This window comes from Populus nigra, chromosome 15 (genome assembly GCF_951802175.1).
Source record: "Populus nigra chromosome 15, ddPopNigr1.1, whole genome shotgun sequence".
NCBI lineage: Eukaryota > Viridiplantae > Streptophyta > Magnoliopsida > Malpighiales > Salicaceae > Populus > Populus nigra.
Window position 1 is genome coordinate 13,271,590 of NC_084866.1, and position 16,727 is coordinate 13,288,316.

Consider the following 16,727-nt stretch of genomic DNA (forward strand, 5'->3'; position numbering starts at 1 on the left):
AACCATCAAATGCTTAGTCAAATTGACAATTTGCTTAACATTAATGTGGCAATTGAGTTAGAGATTATTAGGACGCTAACTAAAACAAGCAATTTTTTCCAACCGTCGGATGATCTCGGACTCCTACCATCCACGTGGTATGATCTCAGTGGTAGCCACAACTTAACTTCCTTTCAAGAACAAAACGCCAAAAACCGAGTACGTGGACACAGATCAGCACTTTAAAAAGAAACAAAACTCAACCCATACCCGATACATTGCACGCTCCATGCTCCACAAAACAGGTCAAACGCTCAGAATCATAAATTATTATTAACATACACTAAAATTTCAATTTCATAGCAATGCACAATGAAATGTACAAGGCTTTTTTCATTTTGATTTTAAAAAATTAAATTTACTAGATGATAGATTTTATAATTTATTTCAATTTATTTTTTATAAAATTATAATATTTTATGACTCAAGTTTAGCAGATTAATAAAGTTGATTCAATTTATTTTTCTAATTCAATATAGTTTTTAATATTAAGTTAATTAAGAATTAAATTAAATTTTTTCTATTTGCTTTCTATAGAGTTATTACTTATCATGAATTCATGACATGAATAACAAATTTGATAAATTACAAAAAGATAGTAATTTAAGTTATATATTGTCATTTTAATATTTTTTTAAAAAATAATATTAGATCAATGCTTATATAGTTATAATTTTTTTCCTGTTAAAAAACATATTATTAATACATGAATATTTTTTTACAAAATTTAATTTAGCATAACAGTGTGGCGCAGGACAATAATTTAGTTCATAATCTAAAACTTATCTCTATCATGTTTTAAGTTGGAAAAAACATCAAAAATTCAATTGACTAGATTATTATTGATTCATTCTAACTCAATTAAATTAAAATAAAATAATTTTTGAAAAATATGATAAAATAATATTATTTTAATAAAAATAATTTATAGTTAATCTAATATTCTAATGATTCAATATCTTTTACGAGTGTTCCTACATCTATATTCAAACCCAAAACATTAAAACACGCTTACAATTGGCAATCTATTAGCCGCAAACCCATAGAAAAACCGTGAACTATCATGTGAAAGAATGATAATTTATGTTCTCAAAACCGAGTTAATGGATTGGTACATCGTGGATCCGACGTGGTAATTAATAATCGAAGCTGTTTTTTTTTTAAAAAAATTCAAGAAAGAAGGATTCCTTATTTCTTACAGGGACGGGAAACTGACAGCGACAAGGATCATAGTAGAGAGAAGAAAAAAAATGTTGTCAAAATTTTGTCACCGCAGTATTAATGTACGATCTTGCACTATAAATAGCAGACCTTGTTTTCACTTGCCTTCATCTTCTACTGGGTTCTCTTTAAACTTCTTTAAAGCAAAAACCAAAAAGCCTTCTCTTTCTGGTATTCACCATCCGTTCTTTTTGTTGCTATTTTTATTTTTCTTTTGGGTTTCTGAGAAAATTTGAACAAAATCTGGCACCCTTTCTCGTCTCTTGGAGTTTGCAGGTATTCTTCGAATTATAAATCACTCTCTTTGTTAGCATTTCAGGTAAGTTCTTCATCTTCTTTCTAGCTAGTTAGCTGTCCTTTATCTATACAGATTTTGATTTTGATGATTTTTGTGAAGCTTTTTTTTGTGCATTAATAATGTATGTATTTATAATTGTAGAGGAGCGAAATCCCATCAACCCCTTTAAGAAAGGAAGAGGAAAAGGAACCAATGACGATCAAACCGGCGGTTCGAATTTCGGAAAGCAAATTGGTCGTTAAAGACCGGACGATATTGACTGGTGTACCAGACAATGTTATGGCAACATCCGGTTCAAGTTCAGGTCCGGTCGATGGAGTGTTTCTAGGTGTTGTTTTCGATCAAGAAAATAGTAGACATGTGGTTTCTTTGGGTGCTCTACGTGATATCCGGTTCATGGCTTGTTTCCGGTTTAAGCTATGGTGGATGGCTCAAAAGATGGGAGATCAAGGGAGAGATATTCCTCTAGAGACACAGTTTTTATTGGTGGAAACTAAAGACGGTTCCCACCTTGAATCAGACGGTGGAGATGAAGAGAATCAGATTGTATACACTGTTTTCCTGCCGTTGATTGAAGGATCATTCAGGGCCTGTTTGCAGGGGAATGTTGACGATGAGCTTGAACTCTGTCTGGAAAGTGGTGATGCAGAGACTAAAAGGACATCATTTTCTCATTCTGTGTTCATTCATGCTGGGACGGATCCGTTTAGGACTATAACGGAGGCTGTTAGAGCCGTCAAGTTGCATCTGAAGACTTTCCGTCAACGGTACGAGAAAAAATTGCCTGGAATTGTTGATTATTTTGGCTGGTGTACCTGGGATGCTTTCTATCAAGAAGTTACACAAGAAGGGGTGGAAGCCGGGCTAGAAAGTCTGGCTTCTGGTGGTACCCCACCAAAGTTTGTGATCATTGATGATGGATGGCAATCGGTTGGTGGTGACCCACAAGAGAAAATCAATGATCAAGATGAGAAGAAACAAAATCAGCAACCGTTGCTTAGGTTGACTGGGATTAAAGAAAATGCAAAGTTCCAAAAGAAAGATGATCCAACAGCGGGGATTAAGAGCATAGTGAATGTAGCAAAGGAAAAACACGGGCTAAAATATGTGTATGTGTGGCATGCTATTACTGGATATTGGGGTGGGGTTCGCCCAGAAGTTAAGGAAATGGAGAAATATGGTTCAACGCTGAAGTATCCAATGGTGTCAAAGGGGGTGGTGGAGAATGAGCCCACATGGAAAAATGATGCCATGGCGTTGCAGGGATTAGGGCTGGTGAATCCAAAAAATGTGTACAAGTTTTATAACGAGTTGCATAGTTATCTGGCATCTGCCGGCATTGATGGGGTTAAGGTGGATGTTCAATGTATATTGGAGACACTTGGTGCTGGTTTGGGTGGTAGGGTTCAATTGACTAGGCAATACCATCAGGCCCTTGATGCTTCTGTCGCAAGGAACTTCCCTGATAATGGCTGCATTGCTTGCATGAGCCATAATACTGATGCTTTGTACTGGTAATTTGTTAAAAACCACTATTTTTGTTTTGTTTGTGAGTTTGGGGCTTTAATCTGATGTGATGTGGTGCTTTGAAATGTTATGGTGCAGCTCCAAACAAACGGCAGTGGTGAGAGCATCGGATGATTTCTACCCGCGCGATCCAGTATCACACACCATCCATATAGCAGCGGTGGCGTATAACAGTGTTTTCTTGGGAGAGTTCATGCAGCCTGATTGGGACATGTTCCATTCTCTACATCCAGCTGCTGAATATCATGCTTCTGCTAGGGCTATTAGTGGTGGACCCATCTATGTTAGGTAATGAATCATAGCCCTTCATCATCATCATTCAGTTTTACCATGTAAAATTAAGATATGCAAGTCACTAATGATCGAGTTCTTGTGTTCTATAATTTGCTAAATGGTGGGTGGTGGTAACATTTTTGATGAACAGTGATGCACCTGGGAAGCACAACTTTGAGCTACTAAAGAAATTGATCCTTCCTGATGGATCAATTCTTCGAGCCCGTTTGCCTGGCAGACCCACCCGTGACTGCTTGTTTTCCGACCCAGCCCGCGACGGCGTTAGGTAACCTTTATCTTTATTCCGTAATAATTTTATCAACTAAGCTAACTAGCACAACATGGATAAAAAAAATCTGAATTTTAGCTATTTTTTGCATCCTAGAAATGTTGAATTATTGGGCATTTTTCTTAACCAAAATCTCTCTGATGGCAGCTTATTGAAAATATGGAACATGAACAAGTTCACAGGGGTCCTAGGAGTCTACAATTGCCAAGGAGCAGCATGGAACAGCACTGAAAGAAAGAACACGTTCCACCAAACCAAAAATGAGGTACTGACAGGCGCCATTAGGGGTCGTGATGTTCATCTCATCGCTGAAGCTGCTATGGACCCCAACTGGGATGGTAACTGTGCTGTCTATTGTCATCGGACTGGAGAACTTATCACCCTCCCATACAATGCATCATTGCCAATGTCACTCAAAGTCCTTGAGCATGACATATTTACAGTCACTCCCATCAAGGACTTGGCACCCGGGTTCAGCTTTGCACCCCTGGGGCTAACCAACATGTTCAATGCTGGTGGAGCCATTGAGGGGTTGAAGTATGAAGTGAAAGGTGGTGCTGAATTATTAAATCTTGATGATGGATATAAGGGTGAAAGTAGTTGTGTGAGTGAACAGAGGGTGGAAAACTATAGTGATGAATTGGTAGGGAAAGTTAGCATGGAGGTTAAAGGATGCGGCAAGTTTGGTGCTTACTCATCTGCTAAGCCAAGGAAGTGCATTGTGGACGCAAATGTGGTCGAATTTGTGTATGATTCAGATTCTAGTTTGGTTAGTCTTTGCTTGGATAGCATGCCTGAGGAGGGCAAGCTTCATGTAGTTGAGATTGAGTTATAGGAGAATTTTTGTCAGAATAGAGTCAAGGGCTGGACTGGTGGTGGTTTGGGTACTGGGGTATTTATTGTACGTGCGTGCCATATATCCCCTCTACTTTGCTTCCCTTTGTGGTTTGCTAGTTAATGTAATCATGCAAGGAATTGAAGGGGGAAGGATTAAATAAGATCTCTGCCATCTACTTGTTTGATCAATTCTCTGTTCTGGACTAAGCTCATATACCTTGACTCTTGCAAAAATCTATCTCCAAATCATTAGATACAACCGCAATCACTGAAAATGTCGATGATGATTAAGAAACAACTACTACTTCCTCGTTTCAGTAATCCAACTTAAGCAACTGCTGGAAACCAGAAAACAAAAAATATAGAATCAGCTTTGGATAGTTGTTTTCGGGGTGAAGTCAAGCGATCCATTTCATTTTAAGACCCACCTACATATGCTCAGTTCCCTCAACCAAAAAGCAAAGAAAAATGTGAAAAATAAAATAAAAATCAAGCTTCAGTAATGAAGATTTAGGATATACAAGTATGAACTATGGTCTGATGTACATCCCACCATCATGTTAGAAACTAATTATCAGAATTCACCATCTTCAGAGCCTTTGTTTCTGCCGTTACCGGTTTGGTATCGCATTAGCTTCTCAATGGTGTTGTGTGGTTAGCTAGACATCAATAACTAGCCCAAGCACCTGTATATGTTTAGCGATGATAATAGATAACTGCTGCTAGTGTGCCATGAGCTTGTCCAATTCTTCTAGTCAATTAAAACAACAACAAACAAAAATAAAGGGACTCGTGAAATCAGAAAAGATACTATAGATTTTTGACATCTTGTGTTCAAGCAATCTATATATTCTTTGCAGTTGAGGCAGATGTCTAGCCTGATATGGAGAAGTAGAAGACTAATCGAGTCTAATAAAAATCCTACGGTTAAGAGACATGTAAACACTAAGATCCAAGACCCTTTACTTCCGCAAGCGCATTAGAAACTTCTGTGGACGCTTCAGATCCGTACCGAAGCCAGTCTTTAGCACACACAAGGGCTTCCACTGTTTCAGGTCTCAAAGAACTCCGGTACGAATCCAGTTCTTTGATCTCGGTATCAAATACAGTGTCAGGTTCAGCAGTAGATACCTGCATGGTCAAAATATCACGAGCCATTTTTGAAAGAGTTGGATAATTGAGCTTGTTTTCTTCCCACCATTTCAACACATCCATCTCTTGGTGGCGAGGCAGCAAAGACTCTTCTAAATACTGCTCCAGCTCCGACTTCGTATTTTGGCTAGTAGTCTCCACATACACATCACAATCTGTAAGCCCGTTGTCTGAAATTTCTTCTGTCTTCGTGTTGTTCTCAAAATTTCCATCTTCAGCATAAGCTGAAGTAAGAGGGAGAGGAAGTCTCACATATTCAACAAACAGCTCGTGGAGCCCACCATCAATGATCTTTACATATTTGCCAGCTTCTTCACCGTAGAATCTCAGAAAACTGAACTCAATCAACTTCATCTTAAATCGAGGATCCATGACTACAACAATTGCCAAAGCCAGGATGCACTCCTTCAAATATTTGTCCATCTTTTCTTGCATTATTTCAGCAAGACTGATGACAAAGGGATCCCCATGGCTTGTAATAGAATGATACAGATCATGCATCTTCCAGACTTCGTGAAAGAATGTATTTTGGGTTGGGCCTGTTCTAGAGGCAAGGAAGTTGGCTGCATCAAAAAGAGGTTTCAAGTATGTGCACATAATGCCCACCCGCTTCCAGTCTTCCATGGATGGAGCCTCTTTGTAATTAGGATCAGAAGTATCTAAGCAAGAAAACACTTCCTTTAACTCTGAAGCCGCAACCAGCATCTGATATGTCGTGTTCCATTGAGCTTGGTTATCAAGAGACAGGCCTTTTTCACTGGGGACCTGAAGCTGTTGCTTGAGCTCACGGAACTTTTGCTCATGGGATTCTGTGGTCTTCACATACTTTACACTGTAACGGACTTTCTTAATGATCTCTCGCCCTTCCCACAGCACATCTTTTGCAAAGCTGCTTAATGCATGAGCACTGCAGTTCCCAAACAGTAACTGACCCTTGATGATAAGGGGATCTCTGACACAGAGAAGAGATCTGAGGTTTTCACGCCCAGGTCCACCCACTGGATGATTGAAAGTGATAGAAAATAGCTTGCCTTCCAAACTCCAATCAGATAGGCAACTAGCAACAGCATGGCTAAGAGCTGCATCCGAGTTAGGATATGGTTCCACCACCACATTGAGAATCCGCTTCTGTGGCTTCCAGTCACCATCAATGAAGTGTCCTGTTATAAACACATAACTTAAGCTTTGGCTAGATGTCCACACGTTCAATGTAAGGCAAACACGTCCAGGCAAACACTCGATAAACTTCATAACTTTTTGCTTTTCCCTCAAGTAACCTGAGACACAATCTCCTTGGACTGTATTAAAGCTCATCATGTCATATCTCGGTTCAAGACTTTTGACAAAATTTACAAATCCAGGATGTTCGACCATGTGAAGAGGGTAATCATGCACTATCATCATTCTGGCAATTTTTTGGCGGAAATGGTCTAAATCAAATGAAATGCTGGCTGAGTTTCGGGATCTGCAACGACGTCTTGGTGGATCAGACACACTGCTATTTCCATTCATCGTTGGTGTACCTCGTGTTTGTCGATTCCCCTGATTGTGTAGTAGTGCTAGACAAGTTCCCTTGGCAATGTGACGTTTAAGATGGCTGGTACCAGATACTTTTGAACCCATGCTGTAAGCAAAGCTTTGCCTGCACTGCTTACAGAATGCCCTTCTACAGTCAGAGCTTAGAGTTTCAATGGTGAAGTGCTCCCAAACCATGGACTTCCTTTTCCTCCGCATGCTAGGCTGTGTTTCAGGAGCAGGCGTCGAGCGACTATTCTCTTCAAGGGTTGTCATCTGGTATTCTAGAGCAGCAACCAGCTGATTCTTCTCTTCAAGAGTCACCATCTGATATTCTGGAGGAGTAATCAACTGATTCTTCTCTTCAAGTGTTGCCATCTGGTTTTCTGGTGTACTAATAAGCTGATTCTTCTCTTCAAGGGTTGCCATCTTGTCTCAAAAAATGAGTTCCTACTTTATGCAGCAAATAAGAAACGACAGAACATCCAGTATAGGATTTGACGATGGCTTAGAAAACTGACTTCCCCTGTAGTGATAATAATCGCAAATGAATTTCATGAAAACCATTGATATAGAACATGTTCAACATGCAATGGAGACAACCATTGATAAACATGAACGAAAGCATACAAACTAAACACAACATCGTTATCTTGTACCAGTCAATGTAATACCAAGTTTTGCACACACTAGCTCAAGCCATTTGAGAAGGCCTGGATCATTATTTTGTCATTGCAATACCATGCAAAAATTAACACCAGTCCAGCAGGTACTTGCCTGCATTACAGAATTCTTAGGTTCCTAAAATTGTGCAGGCAGCAGATGCAAGATCACCAACTTCAAGTTCCGTTGATCCTTATACGACAGGAAATTTTTGTCTCTCCTTGAGAGGACCATTTGATTTTACAGAAACAAATTCATGGTAAATTTTCACCATCATCAGTACCTTATTTGACATATCCAACTCTCTCAAACAGAAGCAAGGCCTTCCTTATTACATCATATAAATCCTGTATAAATACAAGGGCCTGGCTTCCCTGTTTGCCTAAAACAGATTGTAAGACCTACAAGTTAGCTGAAGGACAATGGCCCAATAAACTAGCTTTCAGTATCATGTTAACTGCCTTCAACACTATAAGGGCTCTATGCCTCTATATGGAATAAGGTGGGTCCAATATAAAGACTTTTGTTTAAAGGGACCCGCATGGTCTCAGGGTCAAAACGGGTATTTCAACCCCCTTATAAACAGGCTAAGAAGTAAGATCATTGTTGGCATGGTTTCAAAAAAAGTAATCTGATCAAAGCAGGAGACAGAAAGGAAAACATGCCTAAGAACACAACTCCTCCTCTTTACTAAAAATAATAACAATTAAAGACAAGTTCAGATCAAAATAGAAAAAACCCATCGATTAATCATTGAAAAGGAGACATATTTAGCATGTAATCAAAAATAAAAAAAATAACACATAATAATGATAATGTAATTAACCAATCAAGAAATTAACGATTAATTTCTTGATTGGTTAATCAATCAAGAGTCAAGAAAATCTTGATTTAACACAATCAAAACAAAAACCTAGAAAACAAAGCAGAGAATCAAGAACAAAAAAGGAGTAAAATTCCAAAAACCACAACAACTAAATAAAAGTAAAAGAAATTAGGATAAGGGCTAGGGTTTTTACCCTTTTTAAAGAGAGAAAGATTTGATCTTTGATCATGTAAGAAGCTCCGGCGAAACCCTAGATTTTGCACACACAGATTTTGGGCTTGAAAGGAAACCCAAACCCCTAGCTCTTAAGATTTGGACTTTCGGGTCCACGGCTAGCTTTGTTAAATACAACTGATTTTAGTGACCTATGGGAACACGGACTCGGCCCGCCGTCTCCTGAATTGGGAAAGAGAGTAGTGGAGGGATATATATAGCCCACTTTAAGGATTTCTTTCCCTTTTCTAATTGTTTTTTCCTTTTCATTTTAGTCCTATTAGGCTTAGGACCTGGGGATAGTAGTCCTCAGATGATAAAAAGGAGCCCTCGTGACTTGTAATAGAATTATACAGCTCATGCATCCTCCAGATTTCGTGAAACAATATCCTTTTGGGTCGGGTTAGTTCAGGAAGCAGGGAAGTTTGCTGCATCAACGAGAGGTTTCAATACTGAGCATATAAGGTCAACTCGCTTCCTGTCTCCATGGAAGGAATTTCTTTGTCATCAGGATCAGAAATATTTAAGCAAGAAAATGCTTCCTTCTACCCTGAAGCAGCAACCGGCATCTCATATGTCGTGATCCATTGAGCTTGGTTGTCGAGAGACATGCTGTTTTCAGTACTGGCTACTTGAAGAAACTTTTGATTTTTTGATTCAGAATTCTTCACCCTCTTGCGGATCTTCTCAATAATCTCTTGCCCTGCCGAAAACACATCTGCTGCACAGCTGTTCTCAAGCAGTAACTTACCATTGATGATAAGCTGATTCTTGACACAGAGAAGATATCTAAGGTTTTCACGCCCAAGTTAACTCACTGGATGGTTGATCATGACAGAAATTAGCTTGCCCTCCAAACTCCAATCAGATGGGCAACGAGCAACATGGCTGATAGCTGTATCCGAATCAGGATATGGTTCCTTCACAACATAGAGAATCTTTTCTGTGGCTTTTAATTATCATTGAGGAAGTGTCCTGCTATAAACACATAACCTAAGCTTTAGCTTCAAGTCCTGATCACATCCAATGGAAGGCAAACACAACCAGGCATGCCTTCAACAAGCTCCATAATGTCTCGCTTCTCCGTCAAAGAAGGGTCGATCACCATGCTAAACCCGGGTTGAAGATTTCGGACAAAAGTTACAAATCAAAACAGAAGAAAACCCACGAATTAATCGATGGTTTTACATTGATTTTGAGGACTTGTTAAGGTCTCAGCCCAACGTATCTTGAATTGGTACGTGTGAATTTAGGACTTTCTTGTTTAAGGAAAGGTAGGCCTTTCCACAATTGGATTAATTCCTCCTTTTCTTATTGCCACTATTTTGAATCCAATGAATTAAGGTTAGGACTTGGGATCAGCCATTACTTTGATGACAGATTCTTTCTAACAATTTCTAACTTGTAACTCTAAGAGAGAACACTTTTTTTCTTAAATGGAGAAATGTTAATCAGAGAGGTAGGCATCCAAATTCCATACGAGGATAGAAGATTTCCATCCATGAGTGAAATGCACGCATGCATTTAATCTTGTGGATGCTCGATGCATACCAAGTTTCTCCTCGCTTTTATAAACAAAAAGACTTTTTGAGAGAGATCTCAAATTTTTTGCTTGATTCTCAATTTGGTTCCAAAGTATTTTATTTTTAAGTTTAGCATAAAAGATTGTTTTCAATCAAATACTTCCATCTAAACTCATCACAATTTTAAATTGAAAGCATTGGATTTTCTTCAAAATGTCACCATTTATTACATAAAATAACCGTGAAAAGACTCCATTGAGGAATTTCTTTTGATATATAGAAATCCAATTGAAAAAAGTTGTAGTCAAGGGATCTAATTGAAAATTGCTCAATAGACCAGGACTAATTTTTGTGCGACTCCATTATTAAAAATCAAAGTTATAAAACCCGATTTAGATATAGGATTAATTAGGAGCAACGTTCGGAGTGCAAATCAAGAGTGTTAACCTAGTTTAAACCCTCAATTAAAAATAAAAAAAAAAGATGTCGTGTTGTAAAATAATTATTTTTTAAAAAAAGAAGTCCAACAAGTTAATTGATTAAGTCTTAAAAAGTCTACTCAGATAGTAAATCAATGAGTGTTTTTAACTAGATAGTTTTTACTCATTATATTTTTTTTCAACTTGGATTGGTTTGTTTTTTCCTCATTGTATTTTTTTTTTCCCGAGCGATTCGGCCCAAGTCTATACAGTACATAACACAGTGATCAATTCTATAAAGCCCTAGAAAGAAGAGGCAGATGTCTTCAAAGTGAAGTACATAGGATCCTCATGCTGGTCCGTTCTAGGTTTCAGTCAAAATCCTGCCAAGCAAACCAGTTTGAGCATGTCCCTAATTTTGAGAAGTTCTGAGCTAGTGATATATTTATTTAACAAATTGCAAGTGAAACAGTCAGAAACATTAACCATATACATGTTCCTCAACAGTTGTTATGCTCGCCTGTAAATTCCACCACTAGCTAAGGCGCCAAGACCTTGTATCTCACTACTCCCCATTGCTGTTCCTCTTTTCTGTTCATACAAGTTACATATATTTCATTCACTTCTCAATTCTGTAGTCGACTGTTAGCATCTGGCCATGATAAATTGTAGTTGAGTCCTTGAAGCAAATCTGCGGAATTTGAGGACATCCACGTTCTACAGGCGACTAAAACCATACGAAAAGTAAACTGCCCGAAAATCTACTCAAGAAATTTAAGTTATCACGTCCAAGCAATCCAGATAATCATCTTCAATGATACATAAATTACACATAGTAGCCTAATGTGAATGAGAAAACTAGCAGCATCTAACATAAACCTCCAATCATACACATACAAACACTAGATCTAAGACCCTACTTTGACAATCGCATTTGAAATTTCAGCAGGTGCAGCAGACCCATACTGAAGCCAGTCCTTGGCACACACAAGGGCTTCCACTGTCTCAGGTCTCAAAGAACTCCGGTATGAATCCAGCTCTTTGATCTCGGTATCGAATACAGAGTCAGGATCAGCAGTAGATACCTGAATGGTCAAAATATCACGTGCCAGTTTTGAAAGGGTCGGATACTTGAGCTTGTTCATTTTCCACCAGTCTAACACATCCAACTCTTGCAAGCGAGGCAATAAAGACTCCTCCAAATACTGATCCAGCTCTGACCTCGTATTTTGGCTAGTAGTCTCCATGATATACATATCAAAATCTGTAAGTCCATGGTCTGAAAGGAGAGTTCCCTGGTTATCTTCTGTCTTCATGTTCTCAAAATTTCCATCTTCAGCATAAGTTGGGGTAAGGGGTAGAGGAAGCGCAACATATTCAAGAAACAGCTCATGGAGGCCATCATCAACAATCTTAACATACAAAGGAGCTTCGTCACCAAAGATTTTTGAAAAACGGAACTGAACCAACTTCATCTTAAACCGAGGATCCATGACTACTGCAATTGCCAAAGCAAGGCTGCATTCTTTAAGATATTTGTCAATCTTCTCTCGCATTAGTTTAGCAAGACTGCTGATAAAGGGATCCTCGCTTGCTACTGCACGAGACAGCTCATGAATCTTCCATAGTTCATGAAAGAATGTTATTGGAGTCACATTATTTCTGGATGTAAGGATATTGGCTGCGTCAAAGAGAGGTTTCAAGTATGTGCATATAATCTCAATCTGCTTCCAGTCTTCCATTGAAGGGGCTTCTTTGTAATCGGGATCAGAAGTATCCAAGCAAGAAAATACTTCCTTTAACTCTGAAGCAGCGACCAACATCTGAAAAGTTGAGTTCCATTGAGTTGTATTGTCAAGGGATAGACTTTTTTCACTGGGGACTTGAAGCTGTTGCTTGAGCTCAAGGAACTTTTCCTCATGAGATTCTGAAGTCTTCACATACTTTATGCTGTCGCGGATTTTCTTGATGATCTCTCGTCCTGCCCATAGGACATCTTTTGCAATGCTACTTAGAATGCGAGCACTGCAGTTCCCAATCATTAACTGACCATTGATGATAAGGGGATTTTTGACACAGAGAAGAGATCTGAGGTTTTCACGCCCAGGTTCACCCACTGGATGATTGAAAGTGATAGAAAATAGTTTGCCTTCCAAACTCCAATCAGAAAGACAACAAGCAACAGCATGGCTGATTGCCATGTCTGAATCAGGATATGGCTCCATCACAACATTGAGAATCCTACTCTGAGGCTTCCAGTCACTATCAATAAAGTGTCCTGTTATAAACACAAAACCCAAGCTTTGGCTAGAAGTCCACATGTCCAATGTAAGGCAGACACGCCCAGGCATGCTCTCAACAAACTTCATAATGTTTTGCTTCTCTCTCAAGTAAGTGGCGACACAATCCCCTTGGACGGTATTGAAGCTCACCATGTCAAACCTGGGTTGAAGATTCTGGACAAAGGCTAGGAATCCAGAATGTTCTACCATGTGAAGAGGGTAGTCATGCATTATCATCATTCTGGCAATTTCATGGCGGCAACGGTCTGAATCGAAGGAAATGTAGGCAGAACTCGGGGATCTGTAGCGACGTTTAGGTGGATCGGACATGCTGCCATTTCCATTCATCCCAGGGGTAAATGGCGATTGATTGCGTAGCAGTGCTGGGCAAGTTCCTTTGGCAATATGACGTTTGAGATGGCTGGTACCAGCTACTTTAGATCCCGTGCTGTATGCAAAACTTTGCTTGCACTGGTTACAGCTCGCCCTTCTACATCCAGGGCTTACATTTTCTATTGTGAAATGTTCCCAGACTATGGACTTCTTCTTCCTCCGCTTATTAGGCTGTGTTTCTGGAGTAGATTCAGGAGCAATCACCAGCTGATTATTCTCTTCAGGGGTTGCCATCTGGTCTCAGAAAGTGACTTCGCAGTAAAATAAGAAGCAACAGCAGATTTAGTGTATGATTTTTCCCACGGCATAAAAATTTCACTTCAATATAATGATAACCACAAATCATTTTGATGTGACAGCTAAAGTAGAATATCATGATAATAAAAAAATTTGACTGCTGCTTAAATCGCAAGGAGCTATACTAGCATTCAAGATGAAAACATGTAGTTCAGATAAACAGTGATGCATAGTCATGAACCCAAGAAAACAAAGCTGAATCCAAATGTATTAATGCAGAATTATTTTAGAAGTCTTTGGTGGAAAGTCCAGTGAAAGACAACAAATAGGAATAAGCCAACCATTCACAAACAATTATATGATGACTAGACCAACTAAGTAACAGGAGATAACTGAGTACTAGAATAAACATAAAGGCACCTCCACAGTATAATCATGCAAACACTAGCTCAAGTCATCTGATAAGGCCCGGGTCATTGTGATGGTATTATAAAAACAAAATAATTAACAGACAACCAGCCTGCCATCTAAAGTCATAGCTTTCTGATACTCAATGAGTAGAAGATGCATGCTCAACCCTTCCCCTCTATCCTTAAGGAAAGTGGAAGAGCTTCTTGACCCTTGATATAACACTCCATTGTTGCAGAAACAAAAAATGTCCTTTGTCATCTTTAGCAACAAGTGTTAATCTTAGATGGTTGAATGGTGAAAACATCCTCAATTCCCAACCTTAGTTTCAGGGGCTGATCCTCCGAATAAGTGTGAACTCCATGAGCTTACAAACTTGTGAACTCAATTTCCAATCATTATATTAAACTCTCGTGGAAAGTAAATGTTCAAAATATTCAATACCAATATTCCATTAATAACTAAATAGCACACCTTCTCAAACATAAACATTGAAGCAAAACCTGAAAGAAATTAACATATTAAAGACACTTCCACATTATATTACAGGTTCCGAAACTCCTTTCTTTCTTACTTTCTTTTCGGTTTTGTGGCCAGGTGATGTCCTCGCACCAACTCTTAGCATTGAGACTAAATCCACCTCTCCGGTCCAGGCAAGGACAGGCGAAAGGTCCTATAAAATAACTACAAGGTCATGACCACAACATATGTGATATGCATATCTGCTATTCTGCTTGTGCCAGCAGCCACAGACCATAAGTTGATTATAAGGCCACTGGGTGCAGAACTATGGGCCACCAAGCTAGCTTTCAAGTTGACCATGTGCGAACCCTTTGGGCCAAATAGGAGTCATACGTTAATTGTAGGTCCAATATAAGGTTCTTCCAAGAGTTCGTCAAAAGTTCGTGTAAAGGGACCCAAATGGATCAGGGTCAAAATAGGTATTCTCGCCTATTATAAACAGTTTTAAACGATTCAAAGGAAGGAAAAACAGATCTAGAGTTTGATTTTGTTGGGCTACACAATTCAACAAACATGAAGACAGAAAACAAGCCCAGAACAAAAACATAAAATTGAAGGGAACACCGCCATGATCAACAATATAAAAGTATTAACACATCTCCTTTCACAAATATTATAACGATCAAAACAAGAAATCACAAGCCCATGTGAAAAAGAGCAAACCCATCGATTAATCATGAAAAAGGAAACAAATTCAACACGAAACAATCATCAAGGGAACGAATTTAACATGAAAACACTCAAAAAACCTCCAATAGTTCCTTAATCAAGCAAGAAAAGTAAACCAGTTCAACAATTTAGCACCAAACAAAGAATGATAACAACAGAGAGACTCGAAACCAAACAAGAACACGAGAATCACAACGACAAGGCAAGACTGAAAGAAAAGTTCGGGTTAGGGTTTTTTTACCGGTGGAAACGAGGGAAAGATGCGATCTTTAAGCTTAAAAGAAGCCCAGGAACAGAGCTCCGATGGGTCTCAGGCACGATCTAGGGTTTTGCAGAGTGATCTTGATATGGGCTTGAAAGCCAGACCCGAAACCCTAATTGGACCTAAAATTGGGGGTAAACAGACCTCCTTCCTTTCACGAGATAAGGGTTAGTTTGGTTGGGTGAGACAGACTTGAAAGTTTTGTGAGAGAGAGGGGAAAGAAGATTTTTTATTTTTGGACTTTAAGGGTCCAAAGAGGTTTGTTGTTAAATTAGAATTATTTTTGTTACCTCCGAAAAATGGACCACAAAAGCCCACATTTTCTTACACTTGACAACAAGACATTAGCCATGCCTGTGTTGTCTTTAGTCTTTAGTGCGTTCGTGGGAGAGTGTAATGAGACTTTTTCATGGTTAGGGTTTGTGTGAGGAAGGTAGCCCACAGGAGGAAAATTAATGGATTCTTTTTTGTTTATTGGGTAAAGGGACCCCACCACTTTTCAAAATTTCTTGGTTTTTGCCTTGGTTCTCTCTAGCCCCCACTAGTTTAGCCCAAGGAGAGGAGGTGCCAGGAGATGGCTCTTGTCAGGCTTGTAGAGCTGGGGCGTGAGTAAGTGAGTGAGTGAGTTCATTCTGAATCGAACCCAACTCGGGCTTGGAGCTTGGGACAAGGCGTTGGAAAATGGAGTTGCTTTCACGAGTGTCTTGAGTAGACCCATGACCCAGATGAGAAAAAGTCTAACCCATGATGATTATGAGGGTTAGGTGAGCAATTAAAGGGTGATTTATTATTGATTTGATTATTTGAAAATTTACCTAATGAATTATTTGCACAATCAAATGGTTTGTAAATTAGTCCAAGTTTGAAGTGGAAAATTGATCTATTTTGATGATTAAGTGGCGGTCCAAGACAAATCAAATCAAAATGAAAATAGAAACATGGTAGTCTCGTGAGATGATTGAGATCTCAAATTAGGTGTGATGCAATCTGTGTTTGATTATCATGGATTGGACCTGATTTAACTCATCGAGTGGAAAAAGGAAAAAAGGAGCCAATTCCAACTCAAACAACAACAAATATTAAATGCATAAAGCATGATAAAGGCCTTAAGGGCAAAATCATAACCCACTAGCAACTCAAACTTATTGATTATGTGACT

At 38.9% G+C, this 16,727-nt stretch overlaps 3 protein-coding genes across 5 annotated transcripts; 1 reads left to right on the forward strand and 2 right to left on the reverse strand.

Annotated features, from left to right (window-relative positions):
• Positions 1 to 1,283: 1,283 nt before the first annotated feature.
• LOC133674596 (probable galactinol--sucrose galactosyltransferase 6) lies at positions 1,284 to 4,673 on the forward strand. Of its 2 annotated transcripts, none has more exons than XM_062095798.1 (6): positions 1,284 to 1,431; positions 1,530 to 1,579; positions 1,700 to 3,072; positions 3,164 to 3,373; positions 3,510 to 3,644; positions 3,795 to 4,673. In XM_062095798.1, the coding sequence occupies exons 1-6, from the start codon at positions 1,290 to 1,292 to the stop codon at positions 4,480 to 4,482; spliced, it is 2,598 nt and encodes an 865-aa protein (XP_061951782.1). In that variant the 5' UTR covers positions 1,284 to 1,289; the 3' UTR covers positions 4,483 to 4,673. The 2 variants fall into 2 exon arrangements, with proteins under 2 accessions (XP_061951782.1, XP_061951783.1); XM_062095799.1 differs by having other exon boundaries at positions 1,339 to 1,431; positions 1,537 to 1,579.
• Positions 4,674 to 5,282: 609 nt separating this feature from the next.
• LOC133674597 (zinc finger BED domain-containing protein DAYSLEEPER-like) lies at positions 5,283 to 9,020 on the reverse strand. Its single transcript, XM_062095800.1, has 2 exons — positions 8,834 to 9,020; positions 5,283 to 7,677 (listed from the first exon to the last, which is right to left on the reverse strand). The coding sequence occupies exon 2, from the start codon at positions 7,578 to 7,580 to the stop codon at positions 5,430 to 5,432; it is 2,151 nt and encodes a 716-aa protein (XP_061951784.1). The 5' UTR covers positions 7,581 to 7,677; positions 8,834 to 9,020; the 3' UTR covers positions 5,283 to 5,429.
• A 2,537-nt stretch (positions 9,021 to 11,557) lies between these two features.
• Positions 11,558 to 15,935, reverse strand: LOC133674387 (zinc finger BED domain-containing protein DAYSLEEPER-like). 2 transcript variants are annotated; one of them, XM_062095462.1, is made up of 2 exons: positions 15,548 to 15,935; positions 11,558 to 13,721 (listed from the first exon to the last, which is right to left on the reverse strand). In XM_062095462.1, exon 2 carries the CDS (start codon positions 13,702 to 13,704, stop codon positions 11,704 to 11,706), a length of 2,001 nt encoding a protein of 666 aa, XP_061951446.1. In that variant the 5' UTR covers positions 13,705 to 13,721; positions 15,548 to 15,935; the 3' UTR covers positions 11,558 to 11,703. The 2 variants fall into 2 exon arrangements, with proteins under 2 accessions (XP_061951446.1, XP_061951447.1); XM_062095463.1 differs by lacking the exon at positions 15,548 to 15,935 and adding an exon at positions 14,690 to 15,541.
• Between the last annotated feature and the right edge of the window lie 792 nt (positions 15,936 to 16,727).